The sequence below is a fragment of the Lissotriton vulgaris genome, chromosome 6 (assembly GCF_964263255.1).
Source record: "Lissotriton vulgaris chromosome 6, aLisVul1.2, whole genome shotgun sequence".
Taxonomy (NCBI): Eukaryota; Metazoa; Chordata; class Amphibia; order Caudata; family Salamandridae; genus Lissotriton; species Lissotriton vulgaris.
The window spans coordinates 1,303,602,674-1,303,615,351 of NC_141694.1; the positions used below are offsets into that span (position 1 = coordinate 1,303,602,674).

The 12,678-nt window shown below is 43.1% G+C and overlaps 1 protein-coding gene across 2 annotated transcripts in view; it reads left to right on the forward strand.

The window, feature by feature from the left end:
• SLC18B1 (solute carrier family 18 member B1) overlaps positions 1-12,678 on the forward strand; it is a 569,858-nt gene that overhangs the window by 376,442 nt on the left and 180,738 nt on the right. For both annotated transcript variants that reach the window (XM_086925400.1, XM_086925401.1), the window contains exon 10: positions 7,941-8,036. In XM_086925400.1, the coding sequence (XP_086781526.1) occupies positions 7,941-8,036 (96 nt within the window). The remainder of the gene's footprint in view (positions 1-7,940; positions 8,037-12,678) is intronic.

Here is a 12,678-nt window from a genome sequence, read left to right on the forward strand (position 1 = left end):
AAAGTGGCAGGATTCAAAACAGAGCACCTCTTAAGGGTCACGTTCTCCGCAGCAAGAATAACTTGCTCGTAGCGCGTGAGCCTATTATTGGTCAAGTGCTGTGTCTTGGTCCTGGTCATTAACAGTTCTACAGAATGAGGTACATACACCACTAATTGATGTCCCATCACAATACTTTCACACCTTTCAATGCTGACACCCGTTGCAGCAACGGATTTGAGACATCCGGGCAACGCTGCGGCTACAGGGTCTAAAGTAGCCGAAAAATATGCAACTGGTCTACGGGCATTTCCATGAATTTGTGCTAGGACTGACAAAGCACAACCTTCCCTTTCGCAACAGTAAAGTAAAAATGGTTTTTCGTAATCAGGCATTCCAAAGCTGGAGCACGACACAAGTCCTCTCTCAGCTGTAGGAACGACATCAAACAATCCTTGTCCCATGATACCGGATCGCTCACCTCCTTGTGCATCAGTTTTTGTAAGGGTTTTGCTTTCAGGGAAAAGTTAGCTATCCACTGTCGGCAATAACCAACCATTCCTAGGAACATCCTGACCTCTCTTTGTGTCGTAGGCGAATTCATCTTCATGATCGCCTCTATCCTGTCTGGTGACACCTTCCGCTTTCCTTTTTCAATTCGGTGACCCAAGTACTGTACTTCTGTCAGACAGTACTGTAATTTGCTCAGTGACACCTTATGTCCATTTTCAGCTAAATGGTTCAGCAAGGTGATGGTGTCTATCTTACAAGCTTCCTCTGTTTCTGACGCAACAAGTAGGTCGTCTATGTACTGAACTAGAACCGAGTTCTGTGGTAGTACTAGACTTTCAAGATTTTTCTTCAGCAGCTGGTTGAAAATCGAAGGGCTTTCTGTATACCCCTGTGGGATACGACACCATGTTAAGACGCGATTTTCCAGCTTAAATGCAAAAAGAAACTGTCTCTCCTCATCTAATGGAATTGAAAAGAAAGCCTGGCAAAGATCTATCACTGTGAACCACTCAGCTTGGAATGGAATCTGAAACAATATCACTGATGGATTCGGTACCACTGGACAACATGAAACAACTATGCTATTAACCTTTCGGTGGTCCTGTACTATTCTGAATTTCCCGCTAGGTTTCTGCAAACCCATAATCGGGGAGTTGCAAGGACTACCCACTAAGCATGGGCGAATTTTGCGAATCTCGCGTTCGCGAATTTTGCGGATTTGCGAACTCGCAATCCGCAAAATCCGCGAATTCTCGCAAATTTGCGGATTTTTTTTTTTTGTGTGTTTGCGCGGGTTTCTGCCAGTTCGCGAGGGTTTTGTACAATTTCGCAAATTGCGAACTTACCTGTCGGGTCGCAAGTTTCGCAAACTTGTTGTTTCTACGTGTCCAGCCTGTTTGGGACACTCTTCTTCATCACTGCCACTCTCTGTCACCACTGCCACTCTCTGACTACTCATGCCACCCTCTGGCCCACCCATGCCACCCTCTGTTTCATCACAGCACCCTCTGGTTGTCCAGTCAGTGTACATTATTGTGGCAACGCAAGCACACCTTCCCTGCCTCAAGTGACCTGAATTAATTTAGGGCTGATTAATGTGTCACAGAATATTTTTTTAGCTGGCACCTGCTTCCTTAGTGCTTCCTGATTAGTGATCTTTTGCACTTGCTAAGTGCTTTCATTGTTGCAAAATTAGTTACAACACCTGCCCTGCCCCAACTGACAATAATGAATTAGGGGCTGATTAATGGATTTGAACTTCCAGCCTGGCTCCTGCTTGTCTCCCTTAGCTGTAATTCAGGACCTTTGTGGCATATGTGTAACTATTCTGAGGTTCAGAGCAGGGTCACATAATAGTTGCAACTGGCAACTGAACTCTGGAGGGGCCCCTCAGGAAGCACTACAGGAAATGGCTACTAATGATGAGCCTGAACTTTTGAACCTGGTAAGTAGTTTCAGTTTTGCTAAGATCGTATTTCTGCAATTTTGCACTTATTCGCGGGGCGCGAAGTTGTACTGGGAAGCCGCGAACTCACGCGAACAGTGCGAGCAAAATCCGCTGCTCGCGGATTTGCGGATTTTGCGGGAGATTCGCGAATCTCGCGGATTGCGAATTTACCGAAAATCCGCAAAATCAGCGAGCGAAACGGATTTTCCGCCCATGCTTACTACCCACAATTTCCTTCAGTATTCCCTGCTTAATCATGGAGTCGATCACGGGTTTTATTCCTGCAATCGTCTCTGGGGTCAATTTGTATTGAGGCGTTCTTGGATATTCAACATTTGGTTTTATCATGATTTTCACTGGTTCTACTCCTTTAATCAATCCTATCTCTTCTCCAGTGAAATCCCATACTTCAGATGACACAGTATCTCTTAAGTCCCAGGGGAGCTCTTCCACCGTCAGGGTAGGATACAGTTCTACACATACTTTTGAATTGGCAACCTTAAAGGTGGCATCATCGTCGTTAGTCTGTACCTCTACTCCCTGAGGCGTGCAGTATATGGTGCAATTTAGTTTGCACAATAAGTCTCTTCCTAACAGATACACAGGGCTAGAATCACATACTACAAACTGATGTTCATCGCTGTAGTTTCCTATCCTCACTAGCACTGGTTCTGTCAATGGGTTAGTCATTCTCCTATTTGCGACTCCTACCACTTGAATTGTTTCCCCCGACATCGGCAGGTCCGGAACCACGGCTGATCTCAAAGTTGATCGGGTAGCTCCGGTATCTACTAAGAATGTCGTAGGACACCCCGCCACCTCAGCCTCAACAAACGGTCCTCTTTGGTCCACTTCTAGAACTGCCCCGAGGGTACAGTCCTCTTCTCTACTCACACGCCGTCCAGTCAGTGGATCAACGTAGTAACAATCTTCTCCTCCTACTAAAAGAGGCATTTGTCTATAGATCTTGCCCCCTGTCGTAATCTTTGGTGGTTGCGGGAACTGGGCTCGAGGAGCCGAAGTCCCCCCTTTGGCCACCTTACCCTTAGGTACTGTCACCCCTTGTACTGGAATGGTCTGAACTTCTTCCTCCTCTACTTCCAGTTCTCCGTTTTCAGGGTTATAGGGACACTCGCGTTTCCAATGTCCCACCTGGTGACACTGGTGACACTTTGTCGTCCTTTTCAAGGTAGCAAAGTCTACTCTAGGTCTTGGATTTTCCTCGTTGTCCCTATTCTGATTATTTGATCTCCTTCCCATCGTCCCTGTTCCCTGTTGCTGTTGTCCACCCTTTCCAGCCGACTGCATCTGAACCATCATCAACTTCTCCTTAAGTTTCTTTGCTTTGGAATCTATTTCATCACTGCAATACCTTGCGTATCTCAAAATTTCATCCAATGGTTTGTTTTGCCAGCAAATTAAGTGTTGAAGAATCATCAAACAAATATCAGGTCGCAACCCCAAAACGAACTTCAATACAAACTGTCCTATGTCTTTGGGATCCATTACATCTAATCCACTGTATTGTTTGAACGTTTTCAGCAATCGCTCATAAAATTCATGGACTGTCTCCTTGGGTTCCTGTCTAGTTCGGTCTATTTTCACCCAATCTATATCTTGCGGTGGCACCTTATCTTTCAGTCATGTCTTCACCTTTTCATATTTTATCATTACTCTTTCTGATGGACCATTAGTACGAGCATCTCTTTTTTGTTCCTCTGTGGGCCATTCAACACTAACTTTGCATGCTGTCCACAAGTCTCCTGGGACCACAATATCAAATAAGGTGTTCAAATCAATCCACAGTACTTTCAAGATCTTCACAAACCTCTCTACCTGTTTGTACCATTCTACAGGATTCTCTCTTAACTTCGGAAATGAATTGGTAAACGCAGCCAAATCTCCCCTACTCCAGGGCACATGTACATAACTCCCATTCGATATTTCTCGCAAAGGGAATGCCTCCATCCGCAGTGGCCCTCCCTCCGGGGACATCACAATCGCGCTCGGCCTGACAGTCCCTTTCTTGGACCACCTTTCTTCCCATTTATCCAGATCTCTCCATGCCCTTATTCCTGTGATCAGTTCCCTTATGTGTGTTTTTAATCCAATTGTCCTCCTCTCATCCAGGTCCTGATCTGAATAATGCAATCTATGGTTACCCTGTAATGCCTTTGTTCTCGACAAGTCTACCATATACTTGTCTGCCAGTTCAGACAATTTCTCGTGAGTTGCTCTTGCCTTCCGAGTAATATCCTTTGATATAAACAGCACCTCCTCTTGCTCGTACATGTCGATCCTTTCTAAAGGCAACGTACCATCTATTATCTCGTCCAGGTCAGATTTTAAACTGGTCACATCGAGCCTTTTTGCCTTTATCACAGCTTTCAGTGTGTTGTCTCTAGAGGGCCCATTTACGTCTCTCCCATCACAGCTCTGAGTCCTACGTCTGGGCTCAGGCGTGTTATGGGGAGTCCTCCCATGCTCCCATCTCTCCAGGTCCCATGCAGTTCCATCCTCTCTTGGTGTATGGTGAAACACTGCTCGATTCCCCATAATCCCACGTCTCCTTTTCTGCCTGGTGTCTCTAGGTGCATGGTAAGACACTCCATTATTCCCCATGCTTTCGCAATTCCCCTGCTGTCCATGATCGCTCGACGCATGGCAAGGCCCTTCACGGCTCCCCATGTTCCCGCGATCCTGCTCCTGCCCATGATCGCTTGACGCATGGTGAGACACCTCGTGGCTCCCCATGTTCCCGCGATTCCAATGCTGTATGTTATCGCCAGGTGCATGGTGGGTGCACTTAAAGCTATCCCTGTACTCTTGCGTCCTTCGGTCTCCCTCACTGTGAATGAGAGGAGACACCCCTCCACACTCTGTACTTCTACCTTCTTGCTCCTGCCTACTTCCACCGTGGATATGACGGGTAGCTTCTCTACTCTCCTGACTCTTACCGTCCCACTCCTGACCGCTTTCGCTAGCCCCACAGTGAGACAATGTCCCATCGCCTCGACTTCCCCATTCAGCTTCCGCTCTTGACCTGTTACTCTGTGTTTCTGTGGCAGCATCCCATTCCCTCAAGTCAGCCCTCAACTCCTTAAAGGACTTCGGCCGTGGTCCTCTCAGATCCATCGGTCCTCTCTGACCCCCCTGATCTGTTATGGGATCCACTGCTGAATCCAATGGGGTGCTCCATTTTGTCGGTCCTGGCAATTGCCTCCAGGCATTTGTCATGTTGTTCCTTCTTTCCATTTCTGCTCTTTCTCTGTCTAACCGTACCTGTTCCTCCTCTCGCACTTTCTCTGGGTTATAAACTGACACTATAGGACCTATGGTAACGGGTACTTGAAGAGCATCTGGCAATCCATGAGACTCAACGCACTCCGTTGCTGGCACCTTCTGCACCACAAACCTTCCGACTATCCTCTGTACTGGACTAAGTTGTGGTGTTTCCTTACCTCTGGTAGGTGCCCGGTCCGCTATAGGGAGTGATCTATTCTCCTCTATGCCAACCCTATCTTCCCTTGGGAGCTCGATACCTTCCATCTCCCTATTGTACGGAGGCGGTCTATCTATCAACAACCTATTTATTAGGCTATCCTCTGTCTCGCTCTCGTCATCCTCCTCTGGCGTTCTCTTTTCTCTTGTAACCTCCATCACTGGGTACAACTTATCCACTTCAATAGTCTGTACCCTCCATTTCTTGCTTTCCGTATCCCATTTGGCATCTTGTACTGCTCCTACCGATCGTCTCACCCTTCGCAGCAGTTCCCCTCCTCTCTCAGCTCGTCTCCCGGTCATGCATGCGTCCCATTCATACCCTGAAAAATGATTACTTCTGACCAAGCGATCACTTTCCTTGACTGTACGCCCACAGTCTAACTGTAATTGTCACCTTAACTGACGAAATGTCTTTCCGTGAACGTCCAGACAATTGCCTTGACTGATAGGTTACTTACACACAGTAACTTCCGACCTGCGTCGGTTACCCATACACTCACTCTTGCGTTCCCCCTATCACGGTCCTGCGGGCGATCAATGGTACCTCATGACCCCCTTTACAATGGTCGACAATTACTCTGGATGTCCGATACACCCTAACCACTTAAACTTAAGATTTTCACCAGGTTGCGCGTGCTCACAACCCTCCCTCAATCACACTACAGGCATTCAACTCCGCATGACATTACAATACAGATACAACACAAAACACCGCAATCTGACAACGCATGACCCTTATTATACTCACTCTCGTCCGACTCTGCTGCTTTTCTCTCGCACCGTCAGCACTTTCTTTGGCAGGCGATTCTTCTGCTGCTTATCTCTCGATCTCTAGGGGCCTCGGGGTAATCTTAACCTAGTCTAGATCACCTTCCTCTAGAAGGTAACCATCCTACACTGCTACCAACTGTTACAGCGGGATTTTTGATCTCTTATCAGATCACTATAGATCTAGACCCCACTCAGATCGACTGAACCTTTATTACCTGTCATAGCGTAAGAAGCAATCCACTACTAGGTTAATCAGTTCAAGACTTTACACAACTCTGAAGAACCACTTACTACGAATAAGTTTTAAAGTTTTATTATAAAGCCAAAAATAACTGGAGATACAAACATCTCAATATAAGGTTCAAAAGATACACTGGCATCAACACAAACATGAATTCTCTAAATGCTCTTAGGCGACAGAAGAATATCACCAAGACTAATTCAAAGATCAGCAAGTTTGCAAGAATAGACACAAGTTGTAACTTGAGCGTCATTTACAAAAGGAAGAAAAATCCAGATTAGACTGTCCCTACACTAGACTAAGTGACATCCCTACTTAGCAGGATCTTAACCTAAAAAGGTGTCAGCCGTGGTGACTTCCAAAGAAGATCACTCACTTTCCCTTAGTCTTTGTTGTAAATCTGTGCATCGCAGTTATACCCTCTCTGCCTACCCATCCGCTCTCTAAGGTTCCTCAGGCCATCTGCTCTAACTCCACCCAAGGGTGCTGTCCCTAATACAAAATCACAATTACAGTTGAAACGCCCCTCAGAGACGCCCCTCACGTACACCCCTCACGTGGTGTCGGTTCTGGCTTTTTCCATACTGATACTCCTCTGGGCTCCTTGTTAGCGTTGACCTTGCTTCTCAGGCTCTTCTTCGGCAAGACGGTACCCCCCAGGAAATTCCTGAACCCTCCTCCAGGCCTGTGCCTGTCTCCCAGAACAGAGCTCTATTCATCACTCTCTTGATTGGAACCCCCTCGCACCTGCAAACAGACACCCATGAAGTGGGCCCCAAATTCCGGCCTCCAGCTTATCTCACAAGTCGTAAACCTTCGAGCATGGTCCACAATTTATGCTTAACACGACCTGATTTTAACTAGCACATGCAGATCGAAAGAAACGACCTTATCTCTCCAGGCCTACTAGAATTATACTTTGAATTGTAACAACAGTAATCCATATCATGTGAAATTGTAAAGGCACGTTTTCTTTCTCAGTGAACTGCCATGAGGCCTACACATTTCTACGTTTGGCAGCATTACATTCTCCTCTGCAACAGCCACATAACATGGAATTTAATATCATTCTAACATCTCTAAACATTACTACATTAGCTTTTCACACTGATATATGCACTCTGTATTAATTAAACACTTCTACATTTTACTTGATTTGCGCTCTCTCAAAGTCAAAAATTGCAAATAGAGTGGATGGAAATGCCCTTGGGAGACCAATTATACTTATTATATACATATTGATGTAGGCGGTTTCATTACAAGTGACACGGACGACAGAAGCTGCCATGAGTTATGTACAATTCTTCACATTTTGATTATCATAATTTCAAGTTTACATGATTTGTAAAACGTTGAAGTGAGACATAATATGTTTATAGAGGCGTTGGCAGCATGTATGAAACACGACAGGCTATGAATGACTATTTATTTTTAATAAAGAATTCAACGTTGTGATATGTGTTGTTTTGATATTTGTTTTCACAGTTCGTTTTGGCTGTTCGTCATAATACTGGTCATGCTGGGCTTTTTTCTCGGGATGCAATACATTCCACTCTTTCCTGAAATGCTTTCGTGTGCATAGTAAGTAATAAATAATGCCCTTTTGTCTGGATAAACTGTTATATTTAGAACGTTTTTAAAGTGTTTCATTTATTAACATGATTTCTCCATCCTTCTCTATCTTTTTTGCAGTCGATATGCAACTAAAGGCCACTCTGACATTGTGATAAACTACTCTATGTTGCCACAGATGTGTTCTGATTGGTCCTCATTAGTTCCATTCCCTCAACTTTAGTCCCTTGTATTCATTCTGTTTTAGATTCCTTGAACGCATTTGACACAATGTCTCAAGGCACTGGTGCCATAAAAATAAAGGGGCATATTATCAAGCCTGGGCGATAAAATTATCGCTGCGTTATCGGCAGGAAACTGCCTATTAAGTGTCGATAATGGGCTTGATAATATGCTCTATGGATTTCCAATCGAAGCTTGTGTTAAATGTGAAGGACATCTAACATTTGCTTTGATTGGAATTGCATAGAGCATATTATCAAGCCAATTATCGCCACTTTATCGGTAGTTTCCTGCCAATAAAACTGCGATAATTTTATCGCCTAGGCTTGATATTATGCCCCAAACTTCCTTATGGAAATACCTGTCAAAAAATGTGAGCTATGAGCTTACCTCCAGTATATATGTTAGTGGTGAAAGCAAGCGATAAAGGTTTCTGAAAGAAGGCAGCTTCCACGCCAAAGGATTTGACACAGTTAAATGCCTAAGGGCCACCACAGAGAACCATTGGCACCAAACCAGGATAATAGAGTATTATTCTTTTGTAGGATGGCTCAACCAAGCTGTATACAAGAGGTGTAGAGAAAATTGTATTTTGTAGGTAGGATGAGATTCATCCTGCCACTGATGGGTAGGAAGATCAAGGATTTTTTCTTGACGTGTTCACAGAGCTAGTGTAGGCTTTGGGGATGAGATGCAAAAGCTTTTTGCTGCATGGAAGAATATGATGAACACACTTTAGCAGCCACTGTAACCGATGGAACTATGTTAAAGCAATATTTCCATTGCAGTTTAGCTCGCATGAGGGATTATATAATAGGACCTTCTCCATGTAAACCAGTTGAAGTCACCACTAATGACGTAGTGTTGACAGTACAACAGGGCAAGATGTTTTTCTGCAAGAAAAAACAAGCAAGTGAAGTAGAGATTGAATCACCTGGAACAGCAAGCAATCTGTCAATAGGTTTATCTACCCGATCCATTTAAGGAGAGAACACATGAGCTGTTGCTTCTAGACCACTGAATAACACAGGTCATGACTCCGGCCATATTTACAGCTCATCTGCGCCAACCAGAAAACCAAATACATGTAAACCAGTTCAACCGCATCTCAGAAGTACAAACACCTACACTTTATTCTCAATCGAAGAGATAAATACAACTCAAAATGTGCTGTGGCCTAACCTTTAGATGGCTTTTTGAAATCAGTCTACGAGCATTTATTTGACCTTGCTAGTGAACCAATTTAATTTCAGCAGTTTCCTCCGCATGCAATTAGTTATTTGGATAGTCCAGAGAAAGAATTTGTATTATCAATGTCCTACTTGATATTGAAATGTTTCCATATTGATTAGCTGATCCGTCACACCTATTTAATCTTGTTTTTAATAGCTGATATTAACTTTGTAATGAAATGTTAAGGTATTTACTTATGTATTGTTGTTGCTTTTATGATTTTTAAACTGAAATCGAATAAAGCTAATCTGAACTGAACTGGATACAGGTGTTTTTTTTTCTGGCTACTCCTAAATTATTGAACACCCTGCCTCTCAGCGTATGTTCTTAAACAAACCTAGGGATGTTTAGAAGATAACTGTAAACTTAGCATTTTAGCAAATGATTTGATTGTTTTCTTTTATATAGTTTGTGTTGTGTATGGATTAGTTTGATGAGGTGCAGGTGTTGTGTTGTATCACAGCACCAAGAAGCATCACAAACATGCACTTTTCAGACATACCATATGATAAGTCTCTTTATTTGCTGAGTCAAGGCATGCTAGTTGTTGGAGTACTTGGGAAGAGCAGAAGTTTTTCCACTTGAGAAAAATAAAAAAGGGGAAAAGACTAGCAATTATACTTATAAACTTGCAGAGCTGTTAAGGAAATTAATGGACGCTCTTCAAGGTGTCAGGAAAATCAATAGAAAGAACTATGCTAGAGGATTTTGTAGAATGTCTTATTAACTCGGGACTATTTTTATAAGATTGAACTAATGTAAGTCATATTTGACACATTTTTGAGTGTGATTGAGGACTAAACTCAAGATAGAGGAATATTTGGGGTTTACGCATGGTTTAGTAACGTATCTAACAGTTGGGGATTTCCTTCAGTGGCAGCAAGAAGACTATTCCCAGCAAGAGGTGATTTTGTCTCAATTGATAACAGGCTTCAGCAGGAAAGCACTTCTTGGGCAACGTTTAGAGAATCTGTAAGACACACTGGGAAGTATGAGAAAAGACAAGCTAGACAGTGCAAACAAGCATATTATTTACTTGGTATAACATATCATTTATATGTCATTGTATGGACATTTTCTGAAGTCAGAATCTTCTCTGTGGTTTCACAATTTCCCAAGTAGGTCTGGCATCTAATAATTCACAGCAACTTTATAAATACTAAAAACACAAGCCATTTCCTTTTGTATCATTACACAAGAAACATTAGCAGCTGTGAACAAAACGCTATTTTATAATAGTACTAGCTGTACCCGGCCACGCATTGCTGTGGCTCAGTGTGGTTAAATGGAAGAGAAAGAAAAGAGTAAGCGCACGTTTCTAATGTGTTCAATTTCACAATACTTGTGGGTATACAATATGTTTTTGTGACTATTGGCTCTATGAGTCCCCTGTAGTTGTTGCACAGCAAACAAATCGATAGGGTCTGTTCGGCCTTTTGATTAAAAACACACGCGTATTGTACACGCACGTATTGGAATCCAACGTTATGTATATATAAACATGCGCTAATGTTGCAAAGTGAACCAACTCCTCCCCCTTCCCTCCACCCACTTCCCGGTCTGCCATCCTGACACCAACTGTCCATCCGAATATATGTAGACTATTGTCTCTATGCGTCCTTTCTTAATGTTGCAAAGTAAACCAACTCCTCCCCCTCCCTCCACCCACTTCCCGGTCTGACATTCTGAGACCAACTGCCTTCCTAATATATGTAGACTATTATCTCTATGCATCCCTTGTAGTTGTTGCGCAGCAACCAAATCGATAGGGTCTGTTCGGTCTTTCGATTAAAAACACGTGCGTATTGGACACGCGCGTATTCAAATCCAATGTTGTGTATATATAAACACGCGCTTAATCGAAACCAACGTTGTGTCAAAATTTCAAAGCAATCTGTGAACAACTTTCGGAGATTTAAGATTTTGAACAAATGAACATTGACATGTCTGTTCGGGCTTTCGATTAAAAACACGCGCATATTCGACACATGCGTATTGGAATCCAACGTTGTGTATATAAAAACATGCGCGTATTTGAATCCAATGTTGTGTCTAAATTTCAAAGCAATCAGTGAAGTACTTTTCGAGATTTGCGATTTTGAAAAAACGAACATTTACATTTTTATTTCTACAGATTGTGCCAACATAAACAATCCCTTTTGAACCAATGCTCAATAATCACATGCAGGAATGAAAGTCCTTTCAGTGTTCAGTGAACAAAATGTTATTTTATAATAGTGTTGTGCCAAAATAAAAAATCCCTTTTGAACCAATGCTCAATAATCACATGCAGGACTGAAAGTCCTTTCAGTGTTTTGACAGCCGTCCAGAACGACCCCTTGCTCTACTTTGTGTTCTACATTGTACTTTTCCAAAACTTTAAATGTTTGAACATACTGTATGGGTTCTGCATTGGTTTGTCAAATCCTCTAGCACAGCACAATGCTACGGTGGACCCTAAGTATATCCTAATCTGTGGGTACTCGCAAACATTTCCTCGGAGACCGCAAAGTACTGTCTGTGGCATGCCGGAGGGTCACACTGATGCCAGCAATGTGTGTGTTGGGGTGATGAAAGGTGGTCCTAGGGAGATCCGAAGCAGATGCATGCTGTGGACAACAAACAAAGCCTTCATGTGACTTTTGTCTGCCACCAACTCTCTAATCTCATGAACCAAAAATTAAAGTCAAAGCATTAACTTCTAATGTAAAAAGTGAGAGACAAAGATATACTCATCTGGTGGCTGGTTTTAAAGTGTGAAACCAGAAAACCTGGTATCAGTCTGGCTTCCCCACGTGATGAAATTGTGTCATCATTGGCAATTAGTTCAATCCACTTTGCCTCCTCTTTCTTCATTACTACATATGAGAACTTATTCAAATATGAGTTAAGGATGTGTGCTGTACAAAACCTTCTCTAGTGTTTTATTTAATACTCTATAATGTTGTTTCAATTATATAACAAGCAGGGCTACACACACGGTGCACTTGACAAATGACTTGCCGCTTGGTTCTCTAATGGCATTGTTTTCAGAATTGGGTCAGACTGATTTGCATATGGCCATGTCTGAACTGGGGTGGTGGAGTGAGCTAAAGAATGATGATGGATTAAACCCAGATCAGTTGACGGGGTGAGTGTTTGATTTGCTCAAACACTCCGTTCATCATCCCCTTTGGTATTGCTTGGTTCGCCCTAA